Source organism: Diceros bicornis, chromosome 13 (assembly GCF_020826845.1).
Source record: "Diceros bicornis minor isolate mBicDic1 chromosome 13, mDicBic1.mat.cur, whole genome shotgun sequence".
Lineage (NCBI taxonomy): Eukaryota > Metazoa > Chordata > Mammalia > Perissodactyla > Rhinocerotidae > Diceros > Diceros bicornis.
In genome coordinates this window covers 32,024,930-32,043,142 of record NC_080752.1, presented here as the reverse complement: position 1 = coordinate 32,043,142, position 18,213 = coordinate 32,024,930, and the positions used below count along the sequence as shown (strand labels likewise).

At 42.1% G+C, this 18,213-nt stretch overlaps 1 protein-coding gene across 8 annotated transcripts in view; it reads right to left on the bottom strand.

The window, feature by feature from the left end:
- The window catches only part of PRDM2 (PR/SET domain 2), a 119,288-nt gene that overhangs the window by 30,172 nt on the left and 70,903 nt on the right, over positions 1 to 18,213 (bottom strand). For 2 of the 8 annotated variants that reach the window (XM_058552948.1, XM_058552943.1), the window contains 3 exons: positions 15,377 to 15,487; positions 6,305 to 10,688; positions 1,108 to 5,690 (listed from right to left, as the gene is read on the bottom strand). The exons of 1 other annotated variant lie outside the window; for it this stretch is intronic. In XM_058552948.1, coding sequence (XP_058408931.1) covers positions 5,540 to 5,690; positions 6,305 to 10,688; positions 15,377 to 15,487 — 4,646 coding nt within the window. In that variant the 3' untranslated portion in view covers positions 1,108 to 5,539. Of the gene's footprint in view, positions 1 to 1,107; positions 5,691 to 6,304; positions 10,689 to 15,376; positions 15,488 to 18,213 lie in introns of those variants that run through there. 5 more of the 8 variants (XM_058552945.1, XM_058552947.1, XM_058552944.1 and 2 more) reach the window with 4 other exon arrangements.

Below are 18,213 nucleotides of genomic sequence, written 5' to 3'. Positions count from 1 at the left end.
ATGTGCTTCTGTAGAACACCTTGCTATAGAAAGTACCTGTAGTAACCAAATAAAATATAGCCAGCCTAAAAAGGGATCTGTAATCAGAAACACCGTGGGATACTCCAAAATAGCAGCAGGGACATAAGGCTTTAGTTGTTAGCTTTTTGAATTTTTAAAATTACTCCATAAAGAGTAAACAACCAAACTGGGGCAGCTCGTTCTGGGTGAGATGCAAGTTACCTGACTTCTTGGGCACTCCTCCGTTAAGGAAATAGCTGAGCGTCTGCCATGCTCAGGCACTGCTGTAAGATCTGGGACACAAGACAGACCTCGCTCGCCCTGCTCTTTCAGTCTGTCAGCATCTATACCCAGGACAAAAAGATTTTCTACAAGGAAAACTCAGAGACCATCTAGTCCCTTCCCCACTTTTGGCAGATAGGGAACTAAGATCCAGAAAGTAAAATAACTTGCCCAAGGCTAAGCCACCAACGACGGGGACACAGGCGGCTGGAAGGCGCTTGTCAGATGCCTGTTCACTGGAGGCAGAGGGGTGGAAGAACGGTGAGCAGAGGGGCCAAGATGGAACCCACTTCTCCTTCCCAGAGCAGAGCTTTCTATCTCCCCAGATCCAACTCCTCCCAGGGTGCGGTGTGTGTTCAGTACTCCGTCTAGTGGGGCACTGAACACATTGACATTGAAAGCCATTTCAAAGCTTCGTCAACCTCTTCCCCTGCCCCTCCCCGCTGGGCTTTTCTGACGTAGGAACGTCCTAAGCCAGAAATGTGAACATTTGGCCAAGGGAGGTTGATCGTATCTTCAGCTTTACCACCTTTTCCTAAGAAGGAATGACACAGAGATATAAAGAAAGTATGAGAAAAACAAGTGCTATCATGTAGGACTTTATGAAATAAACCACTTAGATCCAACCATTTTTAATCTTAAAAAAACAGCAACTCCAGAAAAACTTAATACACATGTTGCAATGTCTTTGCTTCATTCTTCAGGGATCCATAAAAATAAAAATCCCCAAACTACAGCAAACTGTTACCAAGCACAGAGGAAGCTGAGAGCCCATAGGAAACTCTTTATTTTCACTCTTATCAAAAAAGTGCACAAGGTCCTTCTTAGCACCACTGTCCGTCCCACCGCCTGTCTACCCTCTAGATGGTGTATAAGCCATTTGAATTTACAAATATTCAGTTAATGCCAAACAGAAACAAGTGAAAAGAGGTCTGGGTGGCCTCTCCACGCTGCACCTATGAGAGTGCAGCCTCTGAACACTTGTCCTACGTGCCCCTTCATTTCCTTCCCTTAACTGCTCCCAGTGATGTACAAAATGCAGTCCTTTCACAAGCATTTAGAAAGTGTTTTTATTGGTTACAATTATATAAAATGAATCATTTGAATTCCCCCTAGTTATTAAGTGCTTGCTAGCAAGAGCATAAAAAAACTTTTTTATACATCTGACAAACTCAAATGGTTTATTTCATGCTGGAAGGGGAGAGAGAAACAGCAAACAGCACTCTTCACTTGTCTGTCTATAATAATGAACCTCTCTCTCTCAAGGCTACATCGGTTAAAATCAACGGACAACCCCTTTTGTAAGTCAAATTGCAAATTTTAATGTTTTCATTAGAATAGTCTTTTATATCACTCTCCAACAAGAAACAATAAAATAACTAACAGCAAACTTCAATACAAGTACACTCTCCAGATTAACAACTCAAACAAAAATGTAAAATGTAAATCACATATAATACAATTGAAGCGTCCAAAACAATTTAAATAATTTTAAATATTTTATTTTAAACTACTACAAATGCTTTACACAATATTTCAACACAAAGTCCCAGTAACAGAAATGTAACAAAATGGGAATGATAGTGAAAGGGTTAAAGTGGCACAAATTCACCAAACAAGTATTAAACTACAGATTTTAAGAGGTAGATTATTTTAAAGTTGAGAACAAAAAAACAACATGAATGAACCTAACCATTTTCCACCAACTGTCATTAATTAGGGGGAAGGCATATAACGCACGGAGAAATGATACTTATATACTCAGGAAGGGGCCAATGTGTTGTTTTTAATCTCTATTAGGGACTGCAGTGTAAAAGCTGGTGTGTAAATTCATTTATACTCACGTGTAGACCCACATCTATACAGGCCTGTGATCCATCCTGGGCACTGATATATTGCTACATAGTCTTCGATAATATAATAGTTATAAATTACTGCCAGATAATAATCTGAGAGGATACTGTCCATTTGGATATATAAACATGACACTGGAAGAGGCATAAAAAAAGTCCATATCCAATCTGGCTTCCTCTCCATTATGCTGGCAATCTGCTTGTGATAAAAAAAACAGGCTAAGAGAGAAGCTAAATACCTCTCTTTCTATCTACAATTCATTTAAAAGAAAGGCATCAAGAGCTGGTGTGTGACCAAAACGTCTTAAAATGAGTGCATCACATTTGTCATCCCTGAAATCTACAACAAACTATTGATAAAGCAGAGGACTTGCTTTGCAAGGTTACCTTCAAATTATTCCTTTCTCTGCTATGTGCCAAAAACCAGGGCCACACTGATTTGAGCGACAGTCCCGTGACGACGAGCCAGCTCATCTAGCCCATCCTACAGCCAATCACCCGAGAGCCCAGCACGTGTGATGGGCACCAGCGAAGAAGCGGATGCCTGCCTCTAACCAGCACAAGAAGCCTGCTGGCAATCGGCTGTGGGAGCATTTTTGAGTCAGCTTCAACTGGGTCTTGCAAGCTTGGTAGATTTCGTATTCTTTGCCGTAGTGCTTATCCTAAGTTGAGCATGCAATATCTTTATTTAGTTAATTAAGGTTTGTTTTGTTTGGGGGGCTTTTCTACAGGAAGTTCCTAGAAAATAAGAAAACTGAAGATAAATGACAACATAACATAACCTTATATAATTGACCATGTCAAAGAAAAGGTGAGTAGACCATGTGACAAATGCTCAGACAGCAACAGAATGACTCTGAAGGTATGCAGAAACTTGAGTATCCCACTCAAAAGACGTGTGCTGGGAGGAACCACAAGCAGGTCTATTTGGAGTGGTGTGGCAGAGACGGATGTGTGGAAATTAGCATCATTTTATTTTTTTAATCAATTCATGGTAAATGGGAAAACTTGGTCTGGCGTTTCATTTTGCTTCTCCATCTTTAAGTGTTCTTTACTGGCTACATTGGGAACACAGTATTAAAAAAGAAGTTGCTCTAAAAGGAACATTAAAGAATGTAAAAACACCTTGGGATTAACCAAAGATGGATCAGAGTAGAGCAGAGAATGCACCTCTTTCCCTCTTGTTGTCTTATAGTCCAAGGAAACGAGCCCTCAGCCACAGATCTAAATTCAGTCCCACCAATAAGCCACAGGTAGGCTCCAACGGCTAACTGTGGACAGTGAGCCCAACACAGGGGTCACTGGATTAAGAGCTGTAACAGGAGACTCTAAAGATGGGTGGTACGCCTGGTGTCCTTTGCTGCTTTGTCCTAAGAAAAGGATTTGGAGCACATGTCTTTTTTATACCCAGATTGGCACAATGGCTTGTTCTCCAGGAAATGACCAACTGGCAAATTCTGCTGAGCCCTCAGTGTTAAATGGAAAAGTATGACTTCATTCACATGGCTGACTGCAAGGATATACTTGAAAATCTGTGGAATTCTAAACTGGCATTCAAATGTAAAATGTCTGAGTGTTGGGGACTAGCTCTTAATCACAGTTTCTTATAATGAAATACACAGGAAAAGAGGTGCTGCCAGTTCTGCAGTAAGTCCTTGACTATGTAGTGGGCTAAGTGAAGCAAAATCACTAAAAAGAGAGTGAAAAGTGAGTACTTCTAAAAATGCGCCATGAAGCCAGCCCTGAATAAAACTTACAAGTAGAAACAACATACTGAAAACGAAAGAAGACGATAGTTAAAACACAAGTACCAAGGACCAGGTCTACTCTCTAAGAGCCCTGGGCTGGGCGCTGATGAACCACCACATTCCGCAGGCCTGAGTTCAGGAATCCCGGTTTTACACCAAATTCAATACAAGGTACAAGAAGACTACAACAAACCCTCTGAAGAAATGCCCACTCTTGTGTTAAGATAATCAAAACATGATTATCTTGTTGAACATTTGTGTTTTAATTCCCAAAAATACTTCGCAAATTTATGGTCACTTGTAAGTGGACCCCTGTGTAAGACACACATCCTTCAGATGCGTCCACTGCACAGTTCCAGTGACTCGTACGAAGGAGAACAGCCACCCTGGATACCTGCTACTACCATCTACCACTTAGAACAATACCCAGGTTTTCTTATCTGATTCTTCTGTGTTTCCTTTTAGGCCAAATTTCATTCCAGCAATGTAACCCTCTGTTAACTATCACGCAAAGCAAAATAATTAAAATTAACTGGAGCAAAGAAGAGACATACTCTTAATAGGCACTTTGGTCCTCTGCGGTCTTAAGGGTTCTTCAAAAAGCACTGGATGAGTAAGAGGCTAACTGAAGGAACTTCATAAATTTATAGCTACTCAGAGAACTTTTCTTTATAGTACTTGAATTTTTCATATCGACTTTACCCTTAAACTGTATAAATGGGATCAGTACAAAATGAGTGATTCTTTCAGACAGTACTGGAGACAAAACGGGACACACCTAGTGCATTCTAAAGCATCAACCACATGGGAGATATTTTTTAGTACAATCTGTGAAAAGAGGCATATTCTGGTTCTTAAGCTTGAAAAGGACTCAGTTTAAGAATATTCTGTCGTTGTGGAACTACAAGAACACAGACGGGGTACAAACAGGTACACAGCGAAATTGCTAGAGGCAGGCAGCTTTATCAGCTGATAAACAGGTGCTTGTTTTCACCAGAGCTAAATTCCCAAATGCTACACATGCACGTGCCGTGGCCAGAGACAAGATATTGAATGTGATCTACGGGAACTGATTACTTAGTACATTTAGGAAGTAGCTTTCTAAAAACCTGATCCTTTATCCTACAGTAAGTCATTCCCATCAGCTTCAGCTCATGGCTCTTCTCGACATCTTTCTGTAGCCGTGACTTAAGGCACCAGCACAAACAACTCGACCTCGGCAACTGTGCTGTGATAACAGCACCTTCCCCTTCTCACGGCCCCTCCAGAACGGCAGTCGCTCCCCATTAACACTAATTCTGTTGGCCTGAAACACCAAAGAATTTTCAGACACTGAAAGGTATAGCCAAGAAAGCCTAGAGTCAGGCAGCTCACTCTGAAGGGACAAGATTTTTCAAAATTCTGCAGAAATTTTATCTGACAATGAATAATTTCACATGAGATTGACCTGTAGGCATTATTCAGGAAAGAGCAGGAATTCCAAGAGCACACATCAACTCAGGCTATTTAAGTAACTTAGAAAGTTTGAGGAGTCAATGTAACAAATTTAACTATTGCCCTATGTTTTTATCTGTCACTAAGAATAGTTCTTAACATAGGGAGAACATAGAACAAGGCTGTAAAATCACCTCAGATGTAAGAGGAGCTCTCACACCATCACTGGGGAACCAAGGCACCGACCAATGAAGCCGACCTGCCCTGGATACCACCCGTGCCTGAGAGAACCCCGAGGATGCCCCACTGCAGGGCTCTAAGCGCTCTCTCCTCCTCTTCTCCTTGGGAAACTGGCCTCTTTATTATCTTACACCTGAAGACAGGAGCGGGGGGCACATGAGGCATTTGAAAAGGAATAATGGTGTTGTGTTTTGTTACAACCAATGAGGCAAGTTTCTTAAATTAAAACACAATAAAAGAAAGCATGAATAATACAAGCATTCTTAGTTACTTTAACTACGCTAAGGTCACAGAAACATTACACAAGGTTGCAAAGTAGTTTTAATGAACTTTGTGATTTATCTTAACATAAGTGATATATGATCCGGAAATAATACAAGTGACACTGAGATATTACCCAAGATATGAAGGAAGTCTGAGAGAATTTCATTTTTTCGTAATAGGGTACTTTTGAGAGCTTTACACGGTTTCAAATTCAATTCACAACTGGCCCTACTAAAGAAATGGTACCACTTTGTGAGTCCTAGGTCTGAAATAAAAGCCAGGCATTCATCTCCACAAACAGCCAAAGCAGTGACCCTTCTTCATGCCTACAACTTAAGCAACAGCTATTTCCTTTAAATGCTTTATGTCAAAATTATACAGGAAAAAGAAAAAAATGCCATTGGGCAAGTACATTGTTTTCTTCCAACCGTCTTCCCCCCCCTTTGAGCTCTGAACTCCTCTGGCCCTGAAGACGCGGCTTACCTGAAGTCCTTCAGCTCCTGCCTGCCACTGCTGTCCTCCCTCCTGTTTTCACTCGGGTCGGCAGCAGCTGCCAGCTGGAAGCTTCGGGTGACCGGCCCCCCACTCCGCTCCCTAGATTTGACATTGAGCCGGTCTGTTCTTTTCTTACTGGCCAAAGCGGATTTGCTTTTTAAGACAGCTTTGCTTTTCTGTACCCTCACGTGCAGGTTCCGGGAAGTCTTGTTCGAGAGCTGAGCAGAATGATTCTTGGCCACAGCCTTGGGTTTTTTCCCCTCGACATGAGTTATTTTGGCCATTCTTATTGGGCTTGAGTTCCTTAAAGTGGAGCTTGGCTTTCTGGACTTCGCCGAAGCTGCAAATTTGACATTCTGCTTGGATCTGAAGGCCGAGGAGGGCAGGGGGGCTTGTGTGGGGCCTGAGCTGCGGGCTCTGGTTTTACCCAGGGGCGCCTGCGTGCTCTGCATTTTAATCTCTGCATCCGCTGTCCGTCTGCGGTGGCTGCTGCTGCTGTTTCTGTCACTACACGCAGGTGATGAGTGTCCGCCTTTCTTGGATGAATGAGAAACTTTTTTTTTTGAAGGAGAAAGAGGTTTTTTGGGGCAGCTGAAAGCGGCATGTTTATTCAGGCTTCCGATGTACGTGAACTCTCTGTTACAGTACGGGCAGATGTGTGAGGAGGACTCAGAAGCGTTTTTTAAGTCGGCCTTCTGCTTTGCAGATTTGTTTTTCTGAAGGATTGCTTTCTGGACAAGCTGATTTTTTTTCTTCAATGCACTTAATTTGAGCTTATTCGATGACATTTTGCTGAGCTCAACACTGAAGTTCAGTCTTTTGGGCTGTCCCATTCGTCTGAAGGCATTTTTCCCAGAGTTATCTAAAACCACCACACCATTTTTGGGTTGCACAGTTTGTTTCAACGGTACTGGATTTTTCTTAGGGGTATACCTCTTCTTGTCACTAGCAGAAGCACAGGCCAGGATATGTTTGTGTAACTCAGGCATGTTGTCAACACCTTTTCCACACTTTGTGCAGCGAATGGCAGTAGTAAACGTCTGCGGAATATTGTGTGTAGTGAAATTTGTGGCCGTCACACCGATACCCATGGGATTTCGGTGATGGTACTGAAATGGAGGTGGTTTAAAGCTCGGGTAATGTTGATTGAGACCCAATCGAACATCTGGATCTTTCGTCTTTATTCCAGAAGCCATTATTTTTATGGTTGTGTAAAGCTCTTCAGAGGAATCGTTTAACTCCTCCTCTTCTCTAGATGTTTCTAAAGGATCTTCTGGCAAACTCTGCATATGCTCTATATGGGCCTTGCTGGGATCTGTAAAGTTCTGGGGCCTCAGAGTGCCACTTTCAAACTCATGGTGTGTGCACACTTTATCTGGATGGAGATCTCGCTGGTGCTGCTGCAAATTGCACAAAAAAGCAAATTCTTTTTTACAAACTGAACACACAAAGATATTCCCAACTCCATGAAGCAAAAAGCGATGTTCTGACAAATCAGTTTTAGCCTTAAAAAGTTGCACACAGAATTCACATTTGAAGGGCCATTCTTCAGCATGAATAGATAAATGTTTGGTTAGATCTTTAATGGAAAGAAAAGGTGATTCACAGACATTGCAGACAAAGTTTTTGTTGAATGTTTCCTGAACAATGTCCTGTTCAACTGCAGACTGGGGCTCTTCCCTGGGTTTCAGATCTTCATTCTCTAATTCCTCCTGTTTGAAAGCTATCATGGGGAGAGAAGCTTCCAGATTATCCCCAGAGGAAACAACGGATGATACTGCTGAGAGAGGAGGTGGCGAAGGGGAAGAGGAGGAAGATGAAGAAGAGAATGAAGATGAAGAAGAGGAGGAGGAAGAAGAGGAAGAGAGTGTTGGAGGCCCAGGTGAAGCAGCAGACATAAGAGGCTCCACGGAAGGAATGGGAGATGGTGAGGGAGACACTGTAGGGGAAAGGATTGGAAGTGGGGACTGCGCAGCGGCATTCGAGAGTGGAGAGGGGCATGGACGAGCAGATGCACCAGAGGAGGGGGCTGGCAGAGGTACAGTAGGAAGGAGGGGAGGGGGTGGGGTGGCGACAGTTAACACAGGAGGACAGGGCGGAGGAGAGGAGGGATTTGTCGGGATCAAGAGAGGAGGCAGCTGCCCGGAAGAAAGGGAAGATGTCTGTCGGGCAGGTGATGAAGGAGAAACATCAGGTAGGGACTCGACAGCAGAAGCAGATAAACTAGAGTCAGGACCCAGGTCAGGATCTGGCTGGGGATCTAAGGATTTGCAAGGACTCGGGCTCCTGGTCACATCTGGAGTATTTTCTATAGGTAAATCGATGCCATTGTACTCATTGAGAAGAACCTTCTGTAACATGCAGGTGGTTGGTTTCTTTTTCTTCACAGCACTGCAGGCTGGGTGGACCAAATGATTTTCTTTGAATTCCTTGCCTTCAGAGTCACTACAAGGCTTTTTATGCACACTGAGATCTAATACAGATTCCCACTGGACCAGAGTCTTGCCTGCACCCTCAGCCTTCTGTTTTACACCACTGGATAAATCCAGTGGCTGCTGGTTGCATACATTACTAAAAGTAGAACTGGGTGCCCACTCTTTAGATACTTTATAGTCATCAAAGCATGGCGGACTCACGGTTTCTCTCTCATCTCTCCCAGACAAACTCCACGCTGGTGAGTTGTTATGACTTTCTAATTTGGGTTTTTTGGAACTTAGAACTACGTCAGACCACACGGCTTTACCATCGCTTGGCTTTCCAAAGTCTCGAAGGGCAGGACTGTGTTGTGGAGAGCTGGGAGGAGAGCTGGTCCGCCGCTTAAACCTACTCGAGGGCACAGGCAGCACTGAAGCAGGAGCAGACACACAAACAGGACCTAACTTAGGTATTTCAGTTGCTGGAATTCCTGCAGGAGTTAGTTTACCCTGGGTTTGCAGAAGCTGTTTGAGCTTCGATGACAAATACACACTCTTCTCTTTGTGGAAAGGTACTGCCTCTGTAGTTGCTATGCTAAGAGGCAGACTTAAGGAACACGAGGCTGCTACAGGATCAGACTCGGTTTCAGCCTTAATTTTGGGTAACACAGGAGGACTAGCAGTTCTCCGTTTCTTGGACTCACTGTTTGTGCTGCTGGAAGGCTCTTTAGGAAGATCATCTGTTATGGGGACCTGTGTGGTCTTTATATTTTGGGTAATTTCCACCGTAACTGGAGTAAGCAGACAATTTATACCATACAAGTCTGCCGAACTGGATTCCATCTCAATCACGTCACAGTTACTAGTGCTGCTGCTGGTCTGAATTTTACCATCAATATAGTAATTTAAGTTTTCAGAGATATTGCTAGAAATATCCATGATGTACACGTCATCTGCCTCCCCTTCCTCCTCCGGTTCTGTGCTTGGTACATAGACACTCTCGGTGGGCTGGGCCTGCTCTGCTGGAGGTTGTGGCTCTTCGAGGAGGCCTCCTTTTCGCCGTACACCTTTGGGAATCAGATGACGTTCATGAACTCTACGCTGATGCCGTCTCATATTAGTATGAGTTCCAAAAACCTTTTTACAATATTTGCATGGATGAAGCTCTTTAACTTCTCCATTCTCTTCTACAACAGAAGAATTTACTGTTTCTTGGGAAGCTTTCTCTGAATTCAAGATCAGACAGTCTTGCCCAAGACTGGGAGGACTGGAGTCATCTTTTGGAGGAACACTGTCTCCAGATCCTTTGCCATCAGCTGGGTCTTCTGATGGCTGTAGTGTTAGGCTGGGTTTTCGCTTTAACCCTGCCTCATGGCGACGCTCATGCCTCCTCCTGTTAATCTGTGTGCCAAATGCTTTCCCACAGTACTTGCATTTGAAAGCATGATTGACTGTAGATATATGGATATGCATGTGACGTTCAAGCCCCTGTTTGGTTGTAAATTTCCTTTCACAATGCTGACATGGAAACATAAATGCTTCAAATACATCACCATTGGCTTCTTCTTTCGTTTTGGGAATTCTGATAACAGATGTTACCTCTGGAGAGTCTTCAAGAGTTTCTTTTGAAATACTCTTTGGTTCTTCTAATAAATCTTCTAGCTTCTCATCACACCGTATTTCTGGCTCTTTCACAGAACTTTCATTTGGCGTGTCAGCTTCCTCTTCCCCCTCTTCTTCCAACTCATCATCTTCGTCTTCTTCTTCCTCCTCCTCTTCCTCCAAATCATTCACCTCACAATTTGTTGCTTCTAGCTTCTCGTCTGGTTCTGTCTGTGGTTCGCAGGCAGGGGGAGGGACTACTAGTTCTGGAAGCACATCTTGACTAACCATCTCCTGAAGAACGGCTGTCTGCTCAGCTGCTGAGGCAGAAGGCTTCTCGTCCTCTTCTTTGGGACCTAGAAAGCACAGAGAAGCAAAAGCATAGAAGTGAGGGCAAAAACTAGCCACTTTATGATCAATTCTTATTATTTACGTTATTTCTCTTATCACCTAAAACGTGTAAGGGAGATTATGATTAACAATAAATAGCTCTACTTTCTCACTTATAAAGTTGTACTGGATATGAATCCATTTCATTCATTCATTCATTCATTCAACAAATATTTATAGAGCACCTTCTATGTACCAGGCAACATGCTGGGCATGTGGATACACATGTGAACAAAGAATGCCCACATGGAGCTTAGATTCTTTTGCGTTTAGTCACACATAGATAAATACATTTTCGTTGACAGAAATTGTAGTGCCTAAAACTGTATTGGAGTAGCTGATATTGAATTTCAGGAGACTAGTTGTGAATTCCAGTTTCTCAAGATTCTAAATTGAAACAAGGAAACTGCCAAATATATTACCAGGTTAGAATCTTAGTAGTCTGTCCTGAATGAAATGATTCCCTCCCTCCTTTGTGACCAAACCATATATTTAGAAGCTAAAATATTTCCAGAATCATGTGATCAGAATTTTTTTTAAGTAAAAGAAACTTCAGAGATCATCTCTTCCAAGTCTGATCAAATTATTAAGAACTCAGGAGTACCTCAAACAGGAAACAGAAATCTGAAGTCTCTTCTGAGTCTCTATTCCCAGGAGAAACCCAGCCTAGCCCAACCTGAGGCAGACAGCAGACAGGCGGTCAGGGAAGGACTCACCAGTAAGGTGACAGTTGAGCAGAGACCTAAAGAAAATGAGTCATGCAAATATCTGGTGGAGGGGGAGAAGCTCTCTGGATAGAGGAAATAGCAGATGTATAAGCTCTGAGTCAAGAACGAGCTAGATGTGTTCAACGAATAGCAAGGAAGCTAGAAAGGCTGGGGGCGATGCTGGAGGGAGAGGGAGGGAGGAGAGAAGGAGATGAGATCACAGAGGTAACCAGAGGCCAGCTCACGTAGGACCTTGTAGGCAGTTGGCGTTTATACTGAGTGAAATAGGGGGCTACTGGAAAGTTCTAACAGAGAAATATGGTATGATTGACTTATATTCAAAAGAATCACTCCAGCTGCTACGAGGAAGACAGAAAACTCTAGGTGGACAAAGGTGGAGGCAGGAAGACAAGAGAGGAGCCTACTACTCCTCCAGACAAAGGGCAGGGTGGGGAGATGAGGGTGGCATGGGAAGTGGTAGAAAATGGTCAGACTCTGGATCTACTTAGGAGATGAAGCTGACAAGAAATGCTTGTTGACTAGGTGTGGTGAGAGAGAGGAGTCAAGAGGATTCCACAGCAACTGCAATAATCCTGTTTACTAAACTGTAGAAGACTGAGGGAAAAGCAGGCTTAATCTGTGCATGTGTGCACATTGCAGTGGGATTCAAGAGTTTACTTTGGATATGCTGAAGTTTGAGGTACCCGATCGATATCCAAGTAAAATTATTAAGTAGTTAGTTATATATCGGACTCAAGTTCAACAAAGAGGCTGAGCCTAGAAATGCACAAGTCCTCAGACTAGAAATGGTATTTGGAGCATGGGACTGGACGAGGTCATATGGAGAGTGAACATAGGAGAGAGGAGGGAAGACTGTCCCTCAGGTGACTCCAGTCCTTAAGAGGTTGGAGGAATGGCCAGTGAGGTATCTGGAAAGCCAAGAAAGAGGTGGCCCTTAGACTAAGTACAGAAAGTTTCAAGGAAGGAACCATCAGCTGTACAAAACTGCTGATGGGCTGGGTCAGATGAGAACTGAACATTCGATTTATCAAGGTGGAGGTGCAGTGATCACAACAGTTTTAGTGGAGTAGTGGGGACAAACGTCTCATGGAGTTCCTAAGAGAATGGAAGGAGGAGTGACAGACAGGAAGACTTATAAGCAACTCTTTCAAGTTTAGCTATAAAGGAAAGCAGAGAAGTGGGGTAGTGGCGGGAAGGAAACACAGGGACAGCAGGGGACCCTAAGAGAGAACGTGTTAAGCACATTTAAGGCTGATAGGGATGGTCCATGATGCTGTTTTCTCATAGTACCACCTGAGTCTCTGTTGAATACGCCCCTTTTACTGTACACACTTGAAGAGTTAAGAAAGGCTCTGCAGAGGAGGCAGCACTACTTTGACTTCTCCTGGCTGTTAACTGGCTCTTCCTCCACTCACTGGACAAATATTTACCCTATGCGGGTACCAGGCGAACAAGACTGTCCAGATCCTTATCCTCACAGAGCTTCACTTTAACAGGAGCTACATACAAGTAAGCAGGAAGCAACACTATAGTAAATTAATGGTCATGCTTGTGGAAGTACATGCTGCTACGGAAGCACAGAGGAAGAACATCCAGGGCTTGGTTAATTAGGGAAGGTTTCTTAGAGAAAATACCAAGGAGGCTGAACCTGAAGGTCAAGGATAGAAGAGGAAAAGTAAGCAGGAGGAATTAAAACATGTAGCACATGGTAAATTAGTCTGGACTTATCTAGGGGCAAAGGGGATCCATTAAGGTATTTTAAAGCAGGAGAGTGCCATTTGGGAGACTTGGCTGCAGTGTGGATTAAGGGATTGGGAGGAGGGCACTACCGCAAGCAGAAGACCCATTGTGATGCAGTGGTAATGGAAGGAAGATGTTGGCTGCCTACACTAAGAGAAGTAAATGAAAAGAAGCAGTAGAGGCAGAAAAAAGTGGCCAGACTGTCCAGACAGAAGAGGCCTGTTAACAGACCTGGTGACTGCCTGGATACCAGGGGTAAGGAGGGTTAAAAAGGCCAACGGTTCCAGGCTCTGCAAACGTGAAGTATCAATACAAGCTTGCTTACTCAGGCCTGGCCTTCCTGCTGTTTCCTAGGAACATCAGTCTGACGTTACCCATCTGTTACTACATTTACCAGCAATGAGGTTTCTGCCTCTAAATAGAAACTAGCCTTCTCATCCCCTAGAAAAATTTTATAAATTCCATGAGTTTTCCACAAACTGGGAAATCAGTCATTTGATGGTGATAATGTATTTCAAATTTGGAGCTAACTCCCTTTTGAAATACCTTTTCAACAAAGACTCAGCATGTTGCTTAAAAAACTCAAAATGAGACAACATAAAAGGAAAATAATATCTCCAAGGCTCAGAAATTTCTTTATAGAGTTCATTTTCAGCCAAAATCTGCGGCTTCTTTTAATGGAAAAAAAAAATTTCTTTCCCTGTGACTGGTAAACCATTCCAGATTTAAAACTGTCCAAAGTAATATGAACCAACACATGCACAGCTCTATTAACTAGTAAGGCCCATATCAAAGTGTGTCCACATACCCAATGAGGTCTGTTGAGGTTTAAACATAAAAGAAGGTTTGGAGAACATGAGGAAGAGTCTGGACTGTTTGCTCAGTATGTAGACCACTTGCTGAGGACAATGCAGAACATTCAGGAGAGGCCGACAGCTACAATGTGCAGAACCCATTGCATCTTGGCCAGCTATTCCACAACAGGGAAACATTAAATATCTTTTTTCACGGGACCTGATGTTATATCAGGGAAAATAACTCTTGAATTACTAAGGGGAGAGGAGGCTGTTGTATGTTCTTCTTTGATTCTGCTACTAAAGGTAGTGATGTATTTGTATTTTTGTTGTTGTCCAAACAAATGTCTTACTTAGCAAATCTGCTACCAGCAGGCAGAACTCAGTTTTATGAGGCTCTGGGAAATAAACCTGTCTATTCTTGCTTCATAAAATGCCACAGGAAATTACAATCCTTTAGGAACATCATTACCACAAAATGTGCTAACACAATGGCTTAAAAGGCATCCAAAATATTTTGTTAGGTTTTTTCCTCTACAAAAGATTCTTGAGTCACAAGTCTATACTTTGAAATTGGCCTATTTGGGTCACTATGAACACTCTTGAGCAAGCTCCAGTCTCGGCATAAACTGGCCACGTAACAAATTAAGACACACTCCCCTCATTTCTAGTATCAACAGTCTCAATATGGCGGCTCAACTGCAATGGGCACAGGGCAATCTGCCTTTCTGATTAACTTTCCATCCACGCCTCTCTGTGAATTCTTACATCATGGAAGGCCTAGAATATGAATCCTCACATGGTTCTATAAAGAAGAAAATTTTGTGTGGAGGAACACAAAGAGATAAAACAGGAATTTAAATTCTAACAAAAGACAGAAACATTTTTTATTCTGTACACTTTTCATTCTGATATATAAAATCAAAGGTGTTTGACATTTTAAGTAAATTTTTGATTGAAATGCAAAACATACATAAAGTATATAAATCATAAGTATACAGCAAGATAAGATGTTTACAAAGTAAAGACACGGATGGACCCACCCTGTGGCACAGTGACAAACTAGTACTAGCACTCCAGAAGACCCCCACGTCCCCGCCAGTCTGACTTCTATCACCATAGATGTGTTTTGATGATTTTGAACTTTATAAATTATTTATAAATGCATCATATAGTATGCTTCACTTTATTTTAACCAGGGAATAAGTTCATTGTTAACAGAAAAGGGGGATGTGGAAGGCTCAATTCACCATATGACATGCAGGTGGCCTTTTTGCTGTTTAACCTTTTATAGTTCTTGGATGATTCTCAAAAGGGCATTCCTAGGAGACACAAAGTTGAAGTAACTGGTGATACATACCGGAATCAGACAAGTCCAAGAACCAAGCTTACCTTCCGCAGAATCTCTCATATTTGCAGAGGTGAAATCTGGCTCACTTGTCTTCAGCAGTATGTCTTCAATTTTGTTTGTTTTGTTTTTATTTTCCTGGGATTTTTTCTTCCCTGAAACACATTATTATTTATTTGTTTGTTTCTTTATGCATTCATTCATTCATTCACTCACTATTATCCTGAATTCCTGAAGGAGACAATTACTAATCCAATCACAGCAAATTGTATATTTCTAGGCAATTATCACTTCAGCTTCCTAAAGAAAGGAATGAATGATCCATATGAATACTTTTAAGCCATGTCAGGGAAAAAAAAGAAACCCATAAATCCTGCATTTTTTAAAATCTTGGGCATTAGTTCCCTCACAGCTATAATAGCTATCAAACAAATAATATATTCCAGAAAAGTTAACAACATTGATATCAGAGGAAAATTAGAGGACAGCACTGAGTTTCGATACCACACAAACAACAGGGACTGGCAGAAGTCTGATTATTCGTAAGAAGCACATTAGAGAAACACAATATAGTATAACTTGGGGCCCTTTTAGTTACGATATGATTATCCGTAATCGTCAAAGTGAAACAACAGAAGCAGAGATTCTGCTGAACTGCAAGGGACAGACACGCACAATGGCTTAAATAGCAAATGCAGAGTAATTATGAATAATTCACTGTCAGCCGGCATGGCACTCAGAGGGTCCTGAGGGACTCGACTCCAGGTCCAGTACAATTCAATATTTCATTAACGATTCAGAGAGTGGAATTCAAGAAACACTAACTGCATTCCAAGCGATACCGCAGTTCAGAAGATAAGATTAAAATGCAACACATTTCTGACAAGCTGGAACAATGAACTCAAGTCACCAGATATTCAATAAGGATAAACAATTCTCTATAGAAGTACAGTCTCCTTGGGATTTAACCAGAATTTGTGACTATTCTTGTCCATTTTCTAAATTATAAGTTTCTTATTCTTGGTAGCTTTTGTTTTTTAGTTTTCAGAATCAGAATGGGTTCCCGTTCATCGTCCTCAAACATCTCCTTCTCTTTCTGCAATGCTGTCCCCGACTAGGTCTCAAATAGCACCTGGGGCTGTCCTTTCTCTTTCGGAACAAGCCTCTCGCCACCTTTATCTCTGAATTCATAAAATAACAAACTAGAAACCACTCACAGCTTCTGCAAAATGGTATTCTCCATATCAGAAAATCACTACAGAGGAGCTTTAGACAACAGATGAAAATGAGGTCAGAGACACAAAACATTATCATTGAAAAGATCATAATGACTAAAAATAGAAACATCGATTACAATACAAAGCAAATACTTATCCTAAAAAACACCACCAGATTTTGATAAATATTAAAGAGATGCAACAAAAAAAGTATGAAATACTTAATAATCAGCCCCTTACTTTGTTAGTCTTAAAAAGGAAATTCTAAAATACCATTTTAAATCCCTAATTCTTCAGCCTGTAAAAAAAACAAACAGATGTTTTCTGCAACTATGAAAACGAAGCTCAAACTCCTGATAACACATCTATCTGTTCAATTCCAAAGGCAGCTAAAACGGAACTCAAGACACAAGCATGCATGTCACTGGAAACACAGTCTGAAGGGAACAGAAGCCAAGAGTCTGCGTGGAAATGGCTGATTCAGGCCCCCAGGTGGCAGGATTATAAGGCAATCCTCTCTGCAAGTGGCAAGGAGACAGAAACACCTTTTCACAGTGAGAGCAAACCTCCTCTTCCATTTCTTTCTCCCTGTGTCAACTTCCCAGCGCTTAGCGTACATCTGATGATGACAAAGCCTTCTGAGGAATCCAGCTGTGCTGAAGGGAATTTGGCTTCTACCCCCTCTCAACCAGTTTTCATATCCTCACTAGCACATATGCCCTTCCCTGTGTGTGATGCCCAGTCTCTATCAGATTACTGGTGGCACACAATGCAAATACAAATGATTATCTGGCTACTAACATAACTACTCTAGCACTGCAGTTCACATCTGATGAGATCCACGAAAAGGGCTCCTGGTGCCCTCAAGACGCTTGACTCACGAGTTATATTCAGAAGAGTTTTTCCCTGGATCAAAACCACAAAATTGTATAGACGTCAGTACCACCCCATGGACCTCAAACAAGCCAAGGAATATGACCCTTTCTCATTGAGCTCTTACTTTCTACTTTGTACAGGTAGGAGCCTTCAAAATAAAGAAAAATAGAGGTACAGTCTAAACTGTGCCCTTTAAGCATAAACTTTACATACGTTAAAAAAAAGTCACACTGTAAAATTTAATAGAAATACAGATGTCAATTTGCTATAATACAATCCCTTGCAAAAGCAACTCAAAGATTTTCTGCAACCTCTCAAGCACTATGCAAAGCTAGTTAGCAGGTCATACACAGAAAGTAAACTGGCCTAATAGAACATTAAATAAGTGAAACTTCTAGATTTATATTACAATAAAGCGAAGCACAGCTTTAATAATACCATTCATTAATATGTACTGAGAATGAAATCACATAGCTACCTAAAAGTAAAACTGCTATTTTAAGTTTTATTCCCTGTCTAAAAGAATATTAGAACACCTAGCTGACACTGAATATCAAATGTCTATTTTTGGACTCTCCAAACCTATCAGCAAAGAAGTGTCCCCCTCCCCCCGGCTCCCCATCCCTAGGTGCCTTCTTTAAAAACCATGACTAGGAAACCCTGATCCCCTGGGAAGAGAAGCCACTTGTGGTGGGGACCTCTGCATCCTATTCGGAGGGCTAACGAGAGTACCCCCGCCACAGGCTGCTACATGCTACCTGGCTGTCCCAACCTGCAGCACAAATGAC